This window comes from Ammospiza nelsoni, chromosome 15, assembly GCF_027579445.1.
Source record: "Ammospiza nelsoni isolate bAmmNel1 chromosome 15, bAmmNel1.pri, whole genome shotgun sequence".
Classification (NCBI taxonomy): Eukaryota; Metazoa; Chordata; class Aves; order Passeriformes; family Passerellidae; genus Ammospiza; species Ammospiza nelsoni.
The window spans coordinates 15,636,806-15,653,122 of record NC_080647.1 but is presented as its reverse complement, the minus strand read 5'-3'; the positions used below and the strand labels follow the sequence as shown (position 1 = coordinate 15,653,122).

At 56.6% G+C, this 16,317-nt stretch overlaps 3 protein-coding genes across 3 annotated transcripts in view; 2 read left to right on the top strand and 1 right to left on the bottom strand.

Annotated features, from left to right (window-relative positions):
- Positions 1 to 15: 15 nt before the first annotated feature.
- TAF7L (TATA-box binding protein associated factor 7 like) lies at positions 16 to 5,770 on the top strand. Its single transcript, XM_059482956.1, has 11 exons — positions 16 to 204; positions 1,103 to 1,181; positions 1,319 to 1,452; positions 1,789 to 1,915; positions 2,096 to 2,154; positions 3,144 to 3,216; positions 3,621 to 3,737; positions 3,839 to 4,027; positions 4,129 to 4,241; positions 4,487 to 4,546; positions 5,343 to 5,770. Exons 1-11 carry the CDS (start codon positions 139 to 141, stop codon positions 5,385 to 5,387), a joined length of 1,062 nt encoding a protein of 353 aa, XP_059338939.1. The 5' UTR covers positions 16 to 138; the 3' UTR covers positions 5,388 to 5,770.
- A 470-nt stretch (positions 5,771 to 6,240) lies between these two features.
- Positions 6,241 to 8,940, top strand: LOC132080188 (aryl-hydrocarbon-interacting protein-like 1). The gene is made up of 7 exons (XM_059483215.1): positions 6,241 to 6,336; positions 6,961 to 7,140; positions 7,316 to 7,504; positions 7,579 to 7,755; positions 7,940 to 8,081; positions 8,419 to 8,663; positions 8,821 to 8,940. The coding sequence occupies exons 1-7, from the start codon at positions 6,241 to 6,243 to the stop codon at positions 8,938 to 8,940; spliced, it is 1,149 nt and encodes a 382-aa protein (XP_059339198.1).
- Positions 8,941 to 10,741: 1,801 nt separating this feature from the next.
- The window catches only part of DRP2 (dystrophin related protein 2), a 30,686-nt gene continuing 25,110 nt past the window's right edge, over positions 10,742 to 16,317 (bottom strand). The window contains exons 18-24 of the mRNA XM_059482789.1: positions 16,207 to 16,272; positions 15,493 to 15,558; positions 14,619 to 14,762; positions 13,805 to 14,042; positions 13,585 to 13,705; positions 13,363 to 13,449; positions 10,742 to 12,624 (exon numbers count right to left, since the gene is read on the bottom strand). Coding sequence (XP_059338772.1) covers positions 12,605 to 12,624; positions 13,363 to 13,449; positions 13,585 to 13,705; positions 13,805 to 14,042; positions 14,619 to 14,762; positions 15,493 to 15,558; positions 16,207 to 16,272 — 742 coding nt within the window. The 3' untranslated portion in view covers positions 10,742 to 12,604. The remainder of the gene's footprint in view (positions 12,625 to 13,362; positions 13,450 to 13,584; positions 13,706 to 13,804; positions 14,043 to 14,618; positions 14,763 to 15,492; positions 15,559 to 16,206; positions 16,273 to 16,317) is intronic.

Here is a 16,317-nt window from a genome sequence, read left to right as displayed (position 1 = left end):
GGCTTCCGCGGGGCGGGACCGGGCCGGGCCGGGAGCGGGGCTGAGGCGGCTCGGGCGGCCGGCCTGGCCTGGGAGCTCCGGTCTCCGTGCAGGAGCCTTCCCTCGGCGCCGTGACCGCGTGTTTGTGTTTGAGGCGGGATGAGCAAGGGCAAGGACGATGCTCCGCACGAACTCGAGAGCCAGTTCGTGCTGCGGCTGCCCCCGGTAAGCGCTCGGTCCGTCCGTCCCCTCACGGCCACACCGGGCTGAGCCCGGCTGCCCGGCCAGCACCGGCTGCCCCAGGCGGTGACAGGGCGGTGGGGAAGCTGCGGCTCGGGGTGTGGAAGCAGGCTGAGTGCTCTGGGGCCTGGGGAGCCCCTTCCCATCCTTTTGAGCGGGTTGTCCACGGCCTTCCCTAGAGAGGTGCTCCTGTCGCTCGGAGCTCCAGCTCCTGCTCCGGTTCAAAGACAACCTAGAGGGTTTGGGAGGACCTTTCTGTAAAGGTTTTGGCTCTTTAGTTGCAGTGGCGATATGTGCTCTCGTTGCTGTTTGCTATGTGCGTAAAGTTGAGATTCTTTTTCTGGTGCCCAGCGACAGGATGATAAACTAAAGCACGATTTCCACCTCACCAAAGGAAGAACTTTCCATTGAGAGTGGCAGGGCACTGAAATAGCTGGGCAAGGAGGCTGTGGGATCTCCCTCTCTGGAGACATCCCAAACCCACCTGGATGTGTCTGTGCATCACCTGCTTCGGGTGTCCCTGCCTTGGCAGGGGAGTTGGACTGGGTGATCTCTTCTTCCACCCCCAGTTATTCTGGGATTCTGTGTCCTGCTGGGACCACAAGGGCTTGGTGAGGGGAGCTCTAAGTGCCCAGAGTGCTGTCGAGCTCTGGCAGGTGTCTGTCAGGGACCTCGCACCACTGTCACAGCCAGGGGTATGGAGAGCACTGGGAACAGCAGAGCCACGTTAACATGCTGTTGGGAGCAGGGTGCAGTTCACCGTGGGTCTTGCAGTTGCTGTCCAGCACGTGGATGGCAGGTGTTTAAAGCTGGGTAGGTTGGGCAGAAGCATTCAGTAACTCTTGGAGGAATCACTCCAGCTCCTGAAGAATTCCCTTCTCAGGAATATGCCTCGACTGTGCGGCGAGCAGTCCAGTCTGGGAATGTCAACCTGAAGGACAGGCTCACCATTGAGCTGCATGGTGAGTGAGCAGCACCAGGCTTCTCTGCTGAAGCTGTGCCACCTGCACATGCTTCCTGTGAAGTTGCTGCTGCCCAGGGCTGTATTTCCCGGGTGGCTGTGGGGGCACAGCACTGACCTGCCCCTGGTTCTCCCCAGCGGACGGGCGCCATGGGATTGTCCGTGTGGACCGGGTGCCACTGGCAGCCAAGCTGGTGGATCTGCCCTGCATCATCGAGAGCTTAAAAACCATTGACAAGAAAACCTTCTACAAGACAGCAGATATTTGCCAGGTATGAGCTGTCCTTGCCTGCACCAACAGCTTAATTCATTACTCCCCCTCCAGGAAAACCCTTGTACACTTTGGCAACTGGTCACCCATTATAACATGCCCAATTTCTGTATCTCACAGCATTAGCAGTTTAAAATTCCCCATTCCACTTGGTGTTTAGAAACCTCATTACTGAAGTGTGAAATGTGATTGTCCTTGTGACAGTTTTACTGCTGCTGTGTCCAGCTGAGCTGGGGTTGCAGCTGTGTTTCCCTGTGCCCCTGAATTCCCTTGGCTGACAATGTGCAGTGGGCAGTCACTGTCCCTTCACATCCTTGTGCTCATGTGGGGATTCCAGATGCTTGTTTGCACTGTGGATGGTGATCTGTACCCACCTTTGGAAGAGCAAACAGTGGCCACTGACCCCAAGGCAAACAAGAAGAAGGACAAGGACAGAGAGAAGAAATTCATATGGAACCATGGCAGTGAGTAGAGGCTGTGCCATCCCCTCCACCCCAGTACCCCACATCTGAGCTGAGTGCTCACAGTACTGGCAGCGCTGCTGCTCCTTGCCACGGCTCTCTCTGTTGCAGAAGGGATCTTCTCCCTTCTGACACGTGCTTCTCCCACTGCCTGACACATGAAATCTGTTTCCTCTGTCACAGTCACCCTTCCCCTGAAAAATGTACGGAAGCGGCGGTTCCGGAAGACAGCCAAGAAGAAGGTGAGTTGTTTCTCACCCAGATGCAGATGAAATACTCAAGGGCTAGGAGGGCGGAGACATTAGAGCTGTAGCTGTGATTGGTCCAGAAGTCGTGTGTTTTCTAACATTTGTTCACTTTTCCTTGCCTGAGATAGGGTGAGGGCAGGATAGTAGATCTAAACACTTCTTTGGGTGCTTCCTCTGTATTTTCCAAGATCCTCCTGAGAGAATAATTCTCTGTGCAGAGCACTGCTGGACCTCATTCCTGTGGCTGCCTTGCCAAACCACATCTCTTCTTGCTCATAGAGAAGAAAGCAAGAAAGACTCACATGGAAATGAGGCTTCACTCATTCCTGCTTTCCCAGCTTAAATCTTCTCTTTCTGCACGGCCCATTCCCTTCCCCAAATAGTACCACTGTCACTTCAGTTGGGGGAGTGACAACAGATGGAGCTCAGAGACTGTCTCTGTGCATATGCACAAGCCAGGCAAGGTGTTGGGGAGAGGCAGCACCCTGAGGCTGGGAAGACTTGTTCTTCACTCCTTTGCAGTTTTTGAGAACAGGGTTGAGTGTGATTTTGCATGACATTTGGGAAGCAAATTACTTGAGACATTCTTGTAGCCCACAGGAGAGATTTGATATCACTGCAGTAAAATTCCTGACTAATTTAAAAGTGAAAAATGAAGCCTTCTTTTGAGTGGGATGGGAAGGATTTGAGTTCACTTGAGTTGACCATCAACACCCTCAAGGACTTTCTGCCTAGACACAGAAAGTCTTATGAAATACATAGTATAAACAGAAAAGTGAGAGCACTCAACCTACCAAGGTACAAAAAAGATGGGTTGTTATTGGGGAGTGCATAAATTACTTCACAGTTAAATATGAGCAAACTCTGAGCAGAGAGATAAGAAGGCCTTGAAACAGTGCTCTATCCAGAGGTGGAGCCTTGTAGTTGGCCAGCAGCAGCAGCATGCACAAGGCATTTCACAGTGTCTCTGTTCTCTGGCCCAGTATATTGAGTCTCCTGATGTGGAAAAAGAGGTGAAACGTCTCCTGAGCACCGATGCTGAGGCTGTCAGTGTCCGTATCCTTTCAGTGGGGAAAAAGCTCAGGAGTGGGACAAGGACATGGGTGTGACATGGGTGTTCTGGGAAGAGCAGGTTGAGCTTTGTCCCATGGGTGTGGGACACTGGGACATCAACACGCAAGAGGCACTGAAGTTTTGGAGCTTCATCTTTGCCTTGTTCAAAGTTTATTGTCTCCTCAGGGTGACCTTTCTTGTGGGCTGTGTTGTTGTAGTGAGAAGGAACTGAAATAGTAGAGGAGAGGTAATTAGAAAAGAATTCTGGGATGTTTCATCCTGGGGATCCATAGGTACAAGGCCAGGCTGGTTGGAGTGGCACTGATCTGCCATTTTTAGCCTCTTCCATCACAACTGCATCTTCCAAGTTCCTCATTTTCCCTTGACTCACCTGTTCCTGCTGTCAGGCTGGGAAGTCATTGCTGAAGATGAAACAAAAGAAGTGGACAACCACGGTTCCCTCACCAGCCTGGACATCTCCTCCCCAGGGATGTCAGGGCATAAGCAAGGCCATGGCTCCTCAGGTGCAGTGGGGAAGGTTGTTTTATTTCTAGCTGTGGTCCCTGGCAGGCACAGGGCACTGGCAGCTCATCAGCTGTGTTTTAACTCTTTTGCCCCCAACTAGAACACGATGAACTGCGGGAGATATTTAATGATATCAGCAGCAGCAGCGAGGATGAAGATGAGAGGGATCATCACGATGATGAAGACCTGAACATCATGGACACTGAGGAGGACTTGGAGAGACAGCTGCAGGACAAGCTGAATGAGTCTGATGGGCAGCAGCAGGAGAATGAGGGGTCCAACCAGATTGGTGAGTGGCCAGCAGAGCATGGCAGAATTGTTGGGATGCCAGGCAGGCTGTGCTTCCCAGCTCTGCTGCTCCTCTGGGTCTGAGCTCACTCTCCCTTCCAGCCATGGGCATCCAGAAACAGATTGACAACCTGAAAAGTAAACTCCAGGAAACTCAAGACAGGAGGAAGCGCCAGGAAGATCTCATCATGAAAGTGGAGAACCTTGCCCTCAAGGTGAGAGCTCTCCTGGGGTCTCTTCAAACCTGCTTAACACTGGCTGGCCGTTAGATCCCTCAGGCTGATTTGGAAAAGCCAGGAGCCTTTGCCTGCTGGGTTAAAAATCGCTGTGGTGTGGCTGTACACACTCCAGCATCTCCCTGTGAAACTGGAGGAGACAAGGGGGTGGTTGATGTGTGGTAGCAGCACCCATTCTGCTGAGAGCACACTGCCAGCTGTGGTCTCCATGTTTGTGTCTGCAGACCCGTCTCCAGGCCGTGCTGGATGAGTTCAAGCAGCAAGAAGAGAGAGAGAAGCAGCAGGTGAGGAAAAGCCCACAGTGGAGTGGGAGGTACTGGGGCACAGCACTGCTCTAGGCTTGGCCTGACAGAGTTCCCTGAGTCTTCCAGCACAGCAGCTGCTGTGAACTCCAGGTTACAGCTCGGGTGGGGTTGTATCTGTACCTCAGGTGGGGTTGTACCTCATCTGTAGTGCATGGAGCTTCCCAAGGCAAAAGGAGATACAAGGAGTGGGATTGACTGCAGTTTTCCGTCTGGAGCAGCCAAGCCATGCCCAGTCAGCAGTCCAGAGCTGCCAGGATTGCTGTCTGGGGTGAAACACAGCACACAAACCTGTTGGCACCCCTGTACAAGGCAGGCAGTGGCTGTAGGGTTGTGGCAGATTTCCTGCCTGGGCAGCTCTGTTCCAGCCTCGTGCCAAGGCAGGAGGTTCTCACTCTCAGATCCCTGTGGGCAGTGCCAGTCCTGTCCCAGAGGAGCCCAAGCACAGCCCCAGGCAGCACACAGGGAGAGCAGCCACTGCTGTGGGTAGAAGATGTGCAAGAATTTTCTCCTAGTAGAAGACATTAGAAAAAAGAGATCTGGGATGTTTCATCCTGGGGATCCATAGGTACAAGGCCAGGCTGGTTGGAGTGGCACTGATCTGCCATTTTTAGCTTCTTCCATCACAGCTGAATCTTCCAAGTTCCTCTTTTTCCCTTGACTCACCTGTTCCTGCTGTCAGGCTGGGAAGTCATTGCTGAAGATGAAACAAAAGAAGGGCTGGGGTGCCTGGGGTCCCAGGTGTGCCTTGCTGTAACATGTCACTCTCTCTTCCCAGATGGCATCCCTGCAGGAGCAGCTGGAGTCCCTCATGGAGAAGTGAGCAGTGGGCTGGGTCTGTGAGCAGAGCTGGACGTGGTGGTCCCCTGCCACACTGAAGTCCTTGCTTTAGTCACACACTTCTGCTGCCACTTGAGCCACTTGTGCTGCTGGGCAGTGGTACAGGGTCCATATCCAGAGCTGATTTCACATCCACTGTGCTGGGTTTGGCTGGTGGAGCTAAAGAATTGGACTATGCCTGTGAGAGCAGCCAAAACACAGATTTCCTGTCAGTAGTCAGCATTGGCCTCCCCAGGACAGCACAGTGCTGCTTTCTGCATCTTATTGAGTCTTGGGTTTGATGGGCTGGGGCCTGGTAAGAGTTTGTTCTTGTGTTTGAGGAGTGCTTATATCTGCAAACCAAACTCAATAAAGTTTCCTTTTCAACCCTGGTCTGCTCCTTTGTGGTCTCCCAACCACACAGCCCCTGGCAGGGAGCCATGCCTGGGCACCCTTGGTGGGGCACTGCTGGGCTCCTTCCCCAAAGTGCTCTTCGTGGAGCTGGGTCAAAAGTGCTGGCACTTGGTGGGGGTATGAGGCCCTCCTGATCAGGGAGTTCCTGTAATTCCTCACAGACTCTGCAGGCAAATCCCAGATTAACCTGACAGGGTGGGAAGCGGATTAGAAGGGCGGTTACAGAAAGCAACAGAGGACACCAGGGGCTTCAGCAAGTGTGTGCTAGGAGGGGACACCCCTCTCACAACCCACGGGCAGGGCAAGAAGGCTCTGCCCCCAGCACAGAAAGGAAAAGCTCAGCAGGAGCCCTGGAAGATGATGTGTATGTCCAGATAATCAAGAAAGAGACACCTAAGGAAGACGTGGAGCTGTAGAAGGGCCAGAGTGATCTGTGAGCAGCCATGGAAGAAACCTACCTGCTGAATGTGGAAGGGGTCAAAAAGAAGATTCTGCACGGAGGCCAAGGGCAGCTGCCGAAGCTGCAGGATGGGAGCAAGGTAAGTGGTCTGGGTTGTTCCTGCAGAGCCCTGGGAGAGGGAGTGGGTCTGACATCCCTGCCCAGCTCCAGCTCTGGAAAGAGTGAGAGCCCTCACAACAGGGATGCAGGAGGGGCTGGTTTGGATTTTCAAAATTCAAAATTTTGACATTTTCCCAGCCCAATTTCTCATAGTGACAGCTGGCAGTGCCCACAGCCTCACCCTGCACTGGGCCTGGGACACCTCCTCCCCCTGACACACTTGGGGCCCAGCAGCCCAGGTGGGTTGCTGAAATCTGCCTTTCCTGCTATGTGCCAAGCAGCAGTGAGATGTGCCACTGGGTTGTTCCTGGGAGATTCCCCAGCCTCTGGTCACTGTGGGTTCCACCACGTCCTGAGCACACTGTGGGAGCTCTCTCTGCACAGGGCTGTAAAGGGGGATCCAAAGGGAGCAGTGAGCACAGCATGGATGGATGTTAAGACATTTGACCATCTGCTTGCTGTCTCAAGTGGGCAGGAAGCACAATGTCCTGCTGTGGAGGGAGAGCTGCCAGTCAGAGCAGCACAGTGCTGGGAGCAGGCTCAGCCCCACAGCTAAGGCCATGCTGGCTGCCAGGGGGTCTCACCTGGGCTCTCTCTGGGCCAGTTCACCTTCCACTTCCAGACGCTGAAGGACGACTTTGAGCGCACGGTGATCGACGACAGCCGGGAGGCCGGCATGCCCATGGAGATCATCGTGGGCAAGATGTTCAAGCTGGAGATCTGGGAGACGCTGCTCAGCTCCATGAGGATCGGGGAGGTGGCAGAGTTCTGGTGCGACGCCATTGTGAGTGAGGGGCCCAGAGATGCCCACTTCCCTCCTTCCTGCAGAGCCAGGACACAGACCCCCACATCCCAGAGATGCTCTATCCTTCTCTGGTGCCAGCACAGCGTGTCCCTTGGCCTCTGCACTGAGGGGCTGCCCCAGACAAGGGGCTGAGCAGGGCGCTCCCTCCTTGCAGCACACAGGCATGTACGCCCTGGTCTCCAGGGGCATGAGGAGGATCGCAGAGGGACGGGACCCCCTGGAGGGCCAGAAGCACCGCTGTGGCATGGGCAACATGTTTGACTACCACAGCACGGGCTACGAGGACCTGGACGAGCTGCAGCGAACGCCTCAGCCTCTCATCTTCATCATGGAGCTGTTCCGGGTAAGGGGATGGCTGGGATGGCTGCCAGAGCGGGAACAGTGGGGACAGGCACTCAGCTCCTGCTGCCTGGGCAGGTGGAGGACCCCTCAGCGTACAAACGTGACACGTGGGCCATGAGCAAGGAGGAGAAGCTGGCAGCAGTGCCCGTGCTGCACAGCGAGGGCAACCGGCTGGTGCTGCGCAGGGAGTTCGCGCAGGCGGCCGCCAAGTACCAGGAGGCTGTCATCTGCCTCAGGAACCTGCAGGCCAAGGTGAGCAGCACCAGCACCCCCATCCCTGCCTGGGTCAGTCCTCACAATGTGCCCTGGGTGCTGGGAGGGGATGGACACGGCCGTGAGCTGCCCTGGGTGCCTGGGAGGGGATGGACACAGCTGTGAGGTGCTCTGGGTGCCTGGGAGGGGCTGGACACAGCCATGAGGTTGCCCTGGGTTGCAGGAGAAGCCATGGGAGGATGGCTGGCTGAAGCTGGAGAGCCTGGTCACACCGCTGGTGCTCAACTACTGCCAGTGCCAGCTGGAGCTCGGCGAGTACTACGAGGTGCTGGAGCACACCACGGAGCTCCTCCAGAAGCACAATGGTACCTGTGCCCTGCATCCCACCCCTGCTGTGCTCCTGGCTCCCAGGGACTCCATGCTCTGAATCCCCCAGCTGTGACAATGCTCATCCTGTGTCCTGTGATAGTGCCTGTTTCACCTAGATCCCTGTGTCCCAGTCTGCCCCATCCACCACCATCCTTCCCCTTCCATCCCATGATGATCCCTGTGCATAGCCCAGGTGTCCCTGCCCTCCCTACAGGTGTGTCAACCCCACAGCCCACACGTGCTTGACATCTCCTGCTCCCCAGTCTCTCCAGCTCCTGTGGCTGGTGGTCCTGAGCTGCAGGACTCCCACTGAGGGCTCCTCTCTCCTGGCAGACAACGCCAAGGCCTATTTCAAACGGGCAAAGGCCCACGCTGCAGTCTGGAACGAGAGGGAGGCGCGGGAGGACTTCCAGCGCGTGGCTCACCTCGACCCCTCCATGGCGGCCGCCGTGAAGAAGGAGCTGAAGCAGCTGGGGGAGAGGATGAGGAAGAAGCACGTGGAGGATCGGAAACGCTACCAGGGCCTCTTCCAGTCAGGCCAGGGCACCAAGGGCCGTGAGGGGAGGGAGAGCAGGGAGGTGGGTGATGGGGCACCTCAGGGGGAGGCTGGGCAGGGGGAGCAGGGTGCTGGGACTGGGGTCACAGAACAGCCCAGGGCTCCCCAGGCTGAACCACGGACCCCTGGGGCTCCCCAGGCTGAACCAGGGACCCCCAGTGCTCCCCAAACGGAACCAGGGACCCCCAGGGCTGCAGGTGAAGGGGCAGCACCAGGAGGAGAAGAAGCCCGAGGAGAAACTGTGGGAGAAGAGGTGGAAGGGAGGGATGAGACAGCAGTGGGCAAAGAAGAAGACCTGAGCACCTGTGGGGCAAAGCCAGAGAGCCCAGGAACAGAGGAGGAAGATGAGAAAGAGGAGGAGAGCGATGAGGAAGGAGAGGAGGGGGAAGAGGAGAAGAAAGAGGAAGAAAAAGAGGAGAAGAAAGAGGAAGAAAAAGAGGAGAGCAAAGAGGTAAAGGTAGAGAGGGGGGCAGAGGAAGAAGATGGAAAATTGAAGGAGGAGAAGGAAGAAAAGGAAGACAAAGTGGAGGGGGAAGAGAAGGTGGAGAGGAGAGCAGAAAAAGAAGATGAGGAATTAAAAGAGGGTGAAGAAGTGGAGAAGGAAGAAGAAAATGAAGGAGAAGAGAGGGAGGAGGAGGCAGCAGTGAAAGAGAAGGACAAAGAGAAAGAGTGTCTACCAGCAAAACTGGAGCAGCCTGGAGCAGGGCAATGTGGGACAACAGCGGGGACAGAGGCAGCAGGGCCAAAGCAGGGGCTGGAGGAAGGAGCCAGCAGAGCAGAGGCAGTTGGCACAGGCAGTGAGGCACAGCCAAAACCAGCCCCACATCTGGAGCCTCCCAGCAAGGGGCTGGGACCAGCTCAGGGGGCCCCAGGGCTGGAGGATGAAACACCTGGGGAGGCTGTGGAAGGGGTGAGCTGCAGGGAGCTGCAGGGAACAGGCAGGGAACAAGAAAATGCTGGGGAAAGCAACATCCCTGCAGAGAGCTTCCCCCCTGAGGAAGGTGAGGAGCTGGGTGCAGGGGCAGAAATGCCCCCTAAGGGGCAGAAATGCCCCACAGCAGCCAGAGAAGGGGGTGCTGCAGCCCTGGAGCAGTGCAGCAGAGAGCAGGGCAGTGCCCAGCCCTGAGCAGGGTCAGTTCCCCTGCTTGGGGACAGCTGCCAGGGCACTGACAGAGAGGCACAGCAGGGCAGCAGGGCTCCTGTGCCCGCAGGGCAGCCCCGGGGCTGGGGACAATGCTGTCCTCACCCTGCAGGCACAGTCCTGCCCGACTCCCCGGCTCCAGCCCTTTCAGCTGGTGCCACCGAGCTCTGCTGGCTGAGAAATAAAAGCTCTTCCCTGGCACCACGGGCTGGATTTGTTCCTGAGCGTGAGTAGCTTCCCTGAGCACATCCCACAGCTCTGCCCTGCCCTGTGGCACAGGGATGGGGCAGCTTGTGGGGTCAAGGGGCTGCATTTCACCCCCTTAAACTCCCAAATGTGGGACAACAGGGGAGACCTGTTGTGAGTGTCCCCAAATTTCCCTGCAGTGGCACTGTGTCAGGCCTTTCCCAGCACTGCCAGCCCTGCCAGGCAGGGTGAGACCCCAACAATTGTCTGTCTTGGGCAGGCTTCACCATCAGCCAAGTCTGGGCAGGGCAGAGAGCCCGAGAGCCCCTGGCCTCACCCTGAACCTCTCTGAATCCCTCACTGTGCCACAAAGGCACAGCAAACACGGGCAGCACTTGGGGCATCCAGACACCTCTGGGCACTGAAAACTTCATGGAGCTGCAGGGAGAAAGGAGGGAGAGGACTGCCTTGCCCGCCCAGCAGCCTGCCTGGGGCTGAAGGGTTTCCTCAGCCAAAGTTCCGGGGGGAGTGAGGGACTGTCCCCACCCAGCCCCTGTGCCACCCCTCAGCAGCCACATGCACAGACCTTGCTGGGAGAGGACGAAGGTGGGGGCTGGGGGACACGCCTGGGGCTCTGCTCCCAGCTCCTGCTGTGCCTCAGGTGCTGGGGACAGCCATGGGGACAGCGCAGGCTGTGTCCCAGCAGCCCTGCACAGCACAGCCATGGGGCTGGCTCGGCCCAGACACACGGACAGAAGAGGCCAGAGCACTGATCCAGGCATCAGTATAAATACAAATTTATTCTCTTTCCAGAGCAGAGATGCCACAAAGCAGTGAGGACAGCAGCACCACAGTACATGGTTACCAGAGCATTAGCCAGCCTGCTCCCCTCCCTGACACATCCTGGCTCCCAAACACAGCCCAAGCACCCACCTGGCCACCTCTGCTCCCCACAGCTGCCACTGGGACCAGCAGCTCTGTCCTCATCCTGCCCTTTTTCTTCTTCCCCCAAGGCTGGACACTCCTGAGCACACCCTGAGGCCAAGGCTCCCTCTGCTGCTCCCCACATGGCTGCCATCCTGCCCCTGGCATAACAGAGGGGTCCAGCTGGGTCTCACAGGCTGGCCCGGCATCCCTGTCACCCACAGCATGCCCAAAGCCACCTAATGCCACCACACTGCCCTCCTGCCACCCAGCTGGCCAGCACAGGGGACAGCAAGGACAGCCACCCACGCTGTGCCAGTGGCACTGGAGCACTCCATGCTGCACAGCCCAGGCTGGGAGGCTCACACTGGCGTGGGCACTGCTGCTCACCTCTGCCAGCAGCCCAGAGCCAAGCTCACAGTGCTGCTCACAGCCTCCCCAGAGAGGTCAGCACCGTGGCCTGTCCCAGCCAGCAACACCAGCCCTGCCTGTCCTTGCAAGCCCTGTTAAAAGGGATGTTTCACCCCTGCCCTGCCCCGAGGGCTCACACCTCTCAACTCTCCTCACCCTGTGGCTCCAGAGCACCAGGGCCATGTCAGCCCCTGCTCTGGGTCACCCTGCAGCACCTGCCTCTGCCTCCTTCTCGACATAACACAGCACAAATCAGCCAGCCCAAGGGAGCCCTGGGCACCAGGAGCCACCACCCTGGAGCTGCCCTGCCAGCTGGCACTGCCCCATGGCACCCGCAGCCAGGAGGCGCCTGCCTGTCCTGCTTCCCTCCCACACCTGCATCACACCAAAGTGGCCCCAGGGCTGAGTATGGCTGGAGGAACCCTCCCAGCCAGGCAGGGAGCTGGGGCTGTGCAGGACCCTGCCATGGCCAAGGCACAGATGCCCAGGACACCAGGCAGGGTGGAGCACCTGCTGTGGGTGCAGCTCCCTCACTGCAGCCCTGCAGGACAGCCCCAGCAACAGGAAAGGTGCTGGTGCCCCTGGGAGCTGGTCTGAAAGTGAAGGGCAGCTACACTTAAGGTATTAGAGTTTAATAGAGTGAGTCCATGAGAGGATTTAAGTACAGTATATATATATATATATATATAATATATAGAAATATATGCAAATTAAACAATAAGGCTCTGTTATAAAGACCCTCTCAATATAAGGCTACTAGCTGGGCTGAAGCTCTAACATGGACTCAATCCCTACTCCATAAACCTCACAGACTCTCTCCTGGTGGTGTGTGCCTGGCTGGCTGCAGAGCCTTGGGTGGCAGAGCTCAAACCATAAGGCTGGCAGCTGGTCACTGTTAGAAAGAGTTATTTTTAAAATTGTGTAGCTCCAGGAGTGTTTTGGTGCCCACAGACCTGGAGGCTCCTGGGCAGGGATGAAGAGTGGGATGCTGAGCTCTGCATCCCCCGAGGGTGCCAGGGGACACTGGCAGTTTTCATGGCTTCAGTTCTTCCTTCTGAACCATCCCACCCAGGCTTGGACACTGTGGCCAGTGACCCAGCCAGCCTCCTGGGGAGCCCACAGCCCCACTCCTGCATGGCCTATGTTCCCCTGAGATCTTCTGGAGCTGGCAAGCATCCTGCACCACCAGCTCGGAGGGAGTCTGTGTGAGGTCTGCTGCAGCACAGGGAGCATGGCAGGGAGAGAGGGGAGGAAAGCAGCCAGGGAGCTGGTTAGGAAGAGCCTCTGGCTCACAGGAGGTGTTAGATAAGGGAGGTCATACCTGGAAGAGAAATAGACAGGTCAGGAGAACAGGAGCCAGAGCCAGCTGGTTAGAAGGGAGCTGCTGCAGAGCCAGCAGGATCCTGCTCAGGGATGGCAGAAAGTGGGCAAGAATCTGCATGGGCAGACCACCAGCTCATGTTAGTGCCGGCACCAAGCAATGGCTCCCCCTGGCAAGAGACCAAGTGCTGCCCTGCACTGGAGCACAGAGGGAAGGAGCGGAATGACCAACACCAAACCCACTGGGTGAGTGGAGTGCCACCCACACACACATCCCTGCTGGGAGGAGCCATCCACGAGCAGCCAGGAGAGCCTGCACCATTGCTCCCATCTCAGCAGGCTGCTGGGGCCTCTCCTGCAGAGGGGTCTGACAGGGCTGAAGGCAGGAGGGGGCTCAAAGCTGTCACTGCAGGTGGTGCTGGCACTCTGTCCATCCTCACGGTGGGCTGCACGTCCTGAGCAGGGCAGGAGGCTGCCCTGCAGCTCATCACAGGGATCTGTTTGCTCTGTGCTCCTGGCAGCTCTCATGGCCTCTCCTTGCAGGTATGAATCCTCCTCCTCCTCCTCCTCCATTCCCAGGCCACACACCCATCCCAGCAGCTCTGCAGCAGCAAAGCTCTTGGCTGAAGCACTGCAGGTCATCAGCTGTGCAGGGAAGCTGGGACTGGGGCAGGGCTCTGTGGGAAGCCTCACCTGAGGGAGCAGTGAGAAGTGAGGGATGAGGATTTCACTCAAGTACCTCGGGAGCTGGGGAAGGCGCTCCGCAGCTTCTCCATGATGTCTTCCAGGCACATGCTGACCTCCTGCGTTTTGGCTTCCACCTCATCTGCAGTGGCAAGGAGGGCAGGGGGGTAGGAAAAGGCTCTCTGGACTCACACGTGGCTGCCAGCATCCCTGCAGGATGGCAGGGTGCAGGAACAAGGCAGCAGGGCCAGGAGCTCAGCCCAAGCCCACAGCTCACCTGCAGTTTCAGTGTCAGGGGTGTTGTGCTCTTTCTCCTTTGCCTGGCTGCCTTCTGACTGATGTGGAGATGAAGCCAAGGAGGAGGCTGCTGAACCATTGCCTTCTGACTCTGTGGGAGGCTGGAATGAGAAGAGTTGTTGTGAGAAGGCTGTCATGACCCTCTGTCCTTTGGCTCCCCCTTTGTGCCACTGTCCCAGCCCTGCTGTGGCAAAGCCCACCTGCAGCAGCAGCTCCCTCAGCCTGTGCAGCTGTGACTCCAGCTGCTTGTTGTGGTCCTCCAGGATCTGCATGCGTGTCTCCAGGCGGCTCTTGTGCTGCCGCAGGATCCGCGCCTCTGCCAGCAGCTCCTCGTTCCGCGGGTCCTGCACCGACTCAGGAGAGCCTGAGGCCAAGGTTGGGGACTCCACTGCCTCGTCATGCTGCCACTTCAAACGTCTCAGCTCTCCCTGGAGGATCCTGCAGGACAGCCCAGGTCAGCATCCCCTCAATGCTGCCTGCAAACCCCCGGGAGCTGCACATCAGACAAAGCTCTGCCGTTTGTGAAGCTTTAGGGCCAGGATGCTGCACTGCAGGGTGGCCTGTGTGTGGTTCTGCCCCACACAGGGGATTTACAGATATGCAAACACTTGCCAAGAGGCTGAAAACAAGGGCAGGGAAAGCACCACCTCCTCCTGAGCTGGTGCGCCCTGCCTGGAGCCTCACCCTGATCCACAAGAGCAGCACCACTGCTCATGAGGGGCTCAAGGACAAGAAAGGCAGAGTGCCCTGGGCTCACTTGAACTCATTTGGGGTTCAGGAGGGAACAGGTTCTCTGGATGTAGGAAGGAATATTTTGGGGCCAGAGAGAGCACACCTTCACTGAGTTTTAGTGCTTAGCTTAGCCCTCTCCAAACTGCCCTCTCAGCACCTGCAATCCCCAGCTCCAGCCCCAGCAGCATCCCCTGCCTCCACTCTGAGCTCTGCAAGGCTTCCCCAGCCCCTTCCCCCCTCCCAGGCCATAACCCCCACCTTCAGAGCTGCCCATGTCTGTACCTGTTCTCATCCTCCAGGTGGGCCAGGACTCTCTCCAGCTCTCCCTTGTCATCCATGTTGAGGCCTGCTGGGCCCTGCTGGCTACCCCCAGGCTCCCTGTCCGTGATGGGGCTGGAGTGGCGCAGCAGGTACTGGTCCTCATCCCTGTTCCAGCAGGGGAGAAACACCTCATTAGGAAAACCATGGATTTGTGTGCCCCTGGGGAAGGACAGCATGGAGGGAGGCAGCTTCACAGGGGAGCTCCTGGCTGCTCCAGGCCCAGAGTTCAGAAGGGGCTCAGCATCCCTGATGTTTGTTGTTGGGGGAATGTGGTGTTTGTGAGGGTCTGCAGGATGAGGTGAGAGATGAGAATCTGACTCCATGTTCTCAGAAGGCTGATATTCTATTCTATTCTATTCTATTCTATTCTATTCTATTCTATTCTATTCTATTCTATTCTATTTCTATTTCTATTCTATTTACATTCTATATTATTAAAAGAATGCTATACTAAAACTATACTAAAGAAATAGAGAAAAGAATACATCAGAAGGCTTAGCAAAAATGATAATGAAAGTTCATGACTGACTCCTCAGAGTCCAACACAGCTAGACTGTGATTGGTCATTATTAAAAACAATTCACATGTTTAGATAAACAGTCTCCAAACCACATTCCAAAGCAATAAACCTTTAAAAAAATTGAGCCTTCTCCTCTTGCTAGGAGAAGAAATCCTAGCAAAGAGATTTTTCAGAAAAGATCATAGTAACAGGGGTGCCCAAGAGCCACTCAATGGCACTGGGAAGGAAAGCATTTCTGCACCCTGGCTAGGCGTGCATAGAGCCACAGGAGCCCTGACCCATCAGGAGGTGAGGAGCAGGGAAAGGAGAACTCACAGGCTGTCATCAGGGGACAGGCTGTCACTGAAGAAGGAACAGTTCTGGCTTTCCATCTCTGCAAGCCTGGAGGGAAGAGAAAAAGGTTGAGATATGGTCAGAGACACCCTAAATGTCTGCTCAGCTGCTTGCAGACCCTCTCTGCAGGGTCTCCCACCTGGCCTGCACCAATGTGTCCTTCTGCACAGGCTCTGGAGAGCTCTGCCTTTTTAAAAACCAAAATACACTGCTTCCCTGGCTGTAAGTCTCTAGAATAAAGAGCTGCTGCTGTGCAGTTGGCTCAGCCTCCACTCTCACAAGCAAAGGAAAGGGATCCAAGAATTCCAGCTCCAGCCCAGGAGCTGAGCTACAAGTAGAGGCTCCCTGAACCCCCTGGGTCCCCACAGTGAGGGCAGAGGCACCACAAACCACAGGGCAGCAGCAGTGGGAAGCTGGCAAACAGCTCTGGTGAGGACACAGAGCAGAACAACCAAGGGAGAACCCATCCAGCAGCTCACCCTGGGCAGAGCAGGAGGCTGCTTCACTCTGCTATCGAATGCATGGTCTTCGCTGCCAATTTACACAGCCCCAGCCACATCCCAGCCAGGTTTGCCTGGCTGTGCAGGGTGCTGGGGCAGCTGCAGGGGTCTGTGACCATCTGTGTGCCCCAAAGCCCCCCCACACCCATCAGGGCCATGCCCTGTGCCCCAGCAGGACAGCAGAGCCCTGGGGTACCTGCTGGCAAAGTGCTCGATCCTGGAGTGGGTGTCAGCGTGGGGTAACATCGGGGAGGAGGCTGGGCTGCAAGAGAGGCACACTGGTCAGCAGGCTTGGCACAGACTGAGC

Coding starts and splice junctions, on each gene's coding strand:
- TAF7L (XM_059482956.1), top strand. CDS start 139: ATGAGCAAGGGCAAGGACGATGCTCCGCACGAACTCGAGAGCCAGTTC. Junction 1,182..1,318: donor GCTCACCATTGAGCTGCATG/GTGAGTGAGCAG, acceptor GGTTCTCCCCAG/CGGACGGGCGCCATGGGATT. Junction 4,547..5,342: donor AAGAGAGAGAGAAGCAGCAG/GTGAGGAAAAGC, acceptor CTCTCTTCCCAG/ATGGCATCCCTGCAGGAGCA.
- LOC132080188 (XM_059483215.1), top strand. CDS start 6,241: ATGGAAGAAACCTACCTGCTGAATGTGGAAGGGGTCAAAAAGAAGATT. Junction 7,505..7,578: donor TCATCATGGAGCTGTTCCGG/GTAAGGGGATGG, acceptor CTGCCTGGGCAG/GTGGAGGACCCCTCAGCGTA. Junction 8,082..8,418: donor GCTCCTCCAGAAGCACAATG/GTACCTGTGCCC, acceptor CTCTCCTGGCAG/ACAACGCCAAGGCCTATTTC.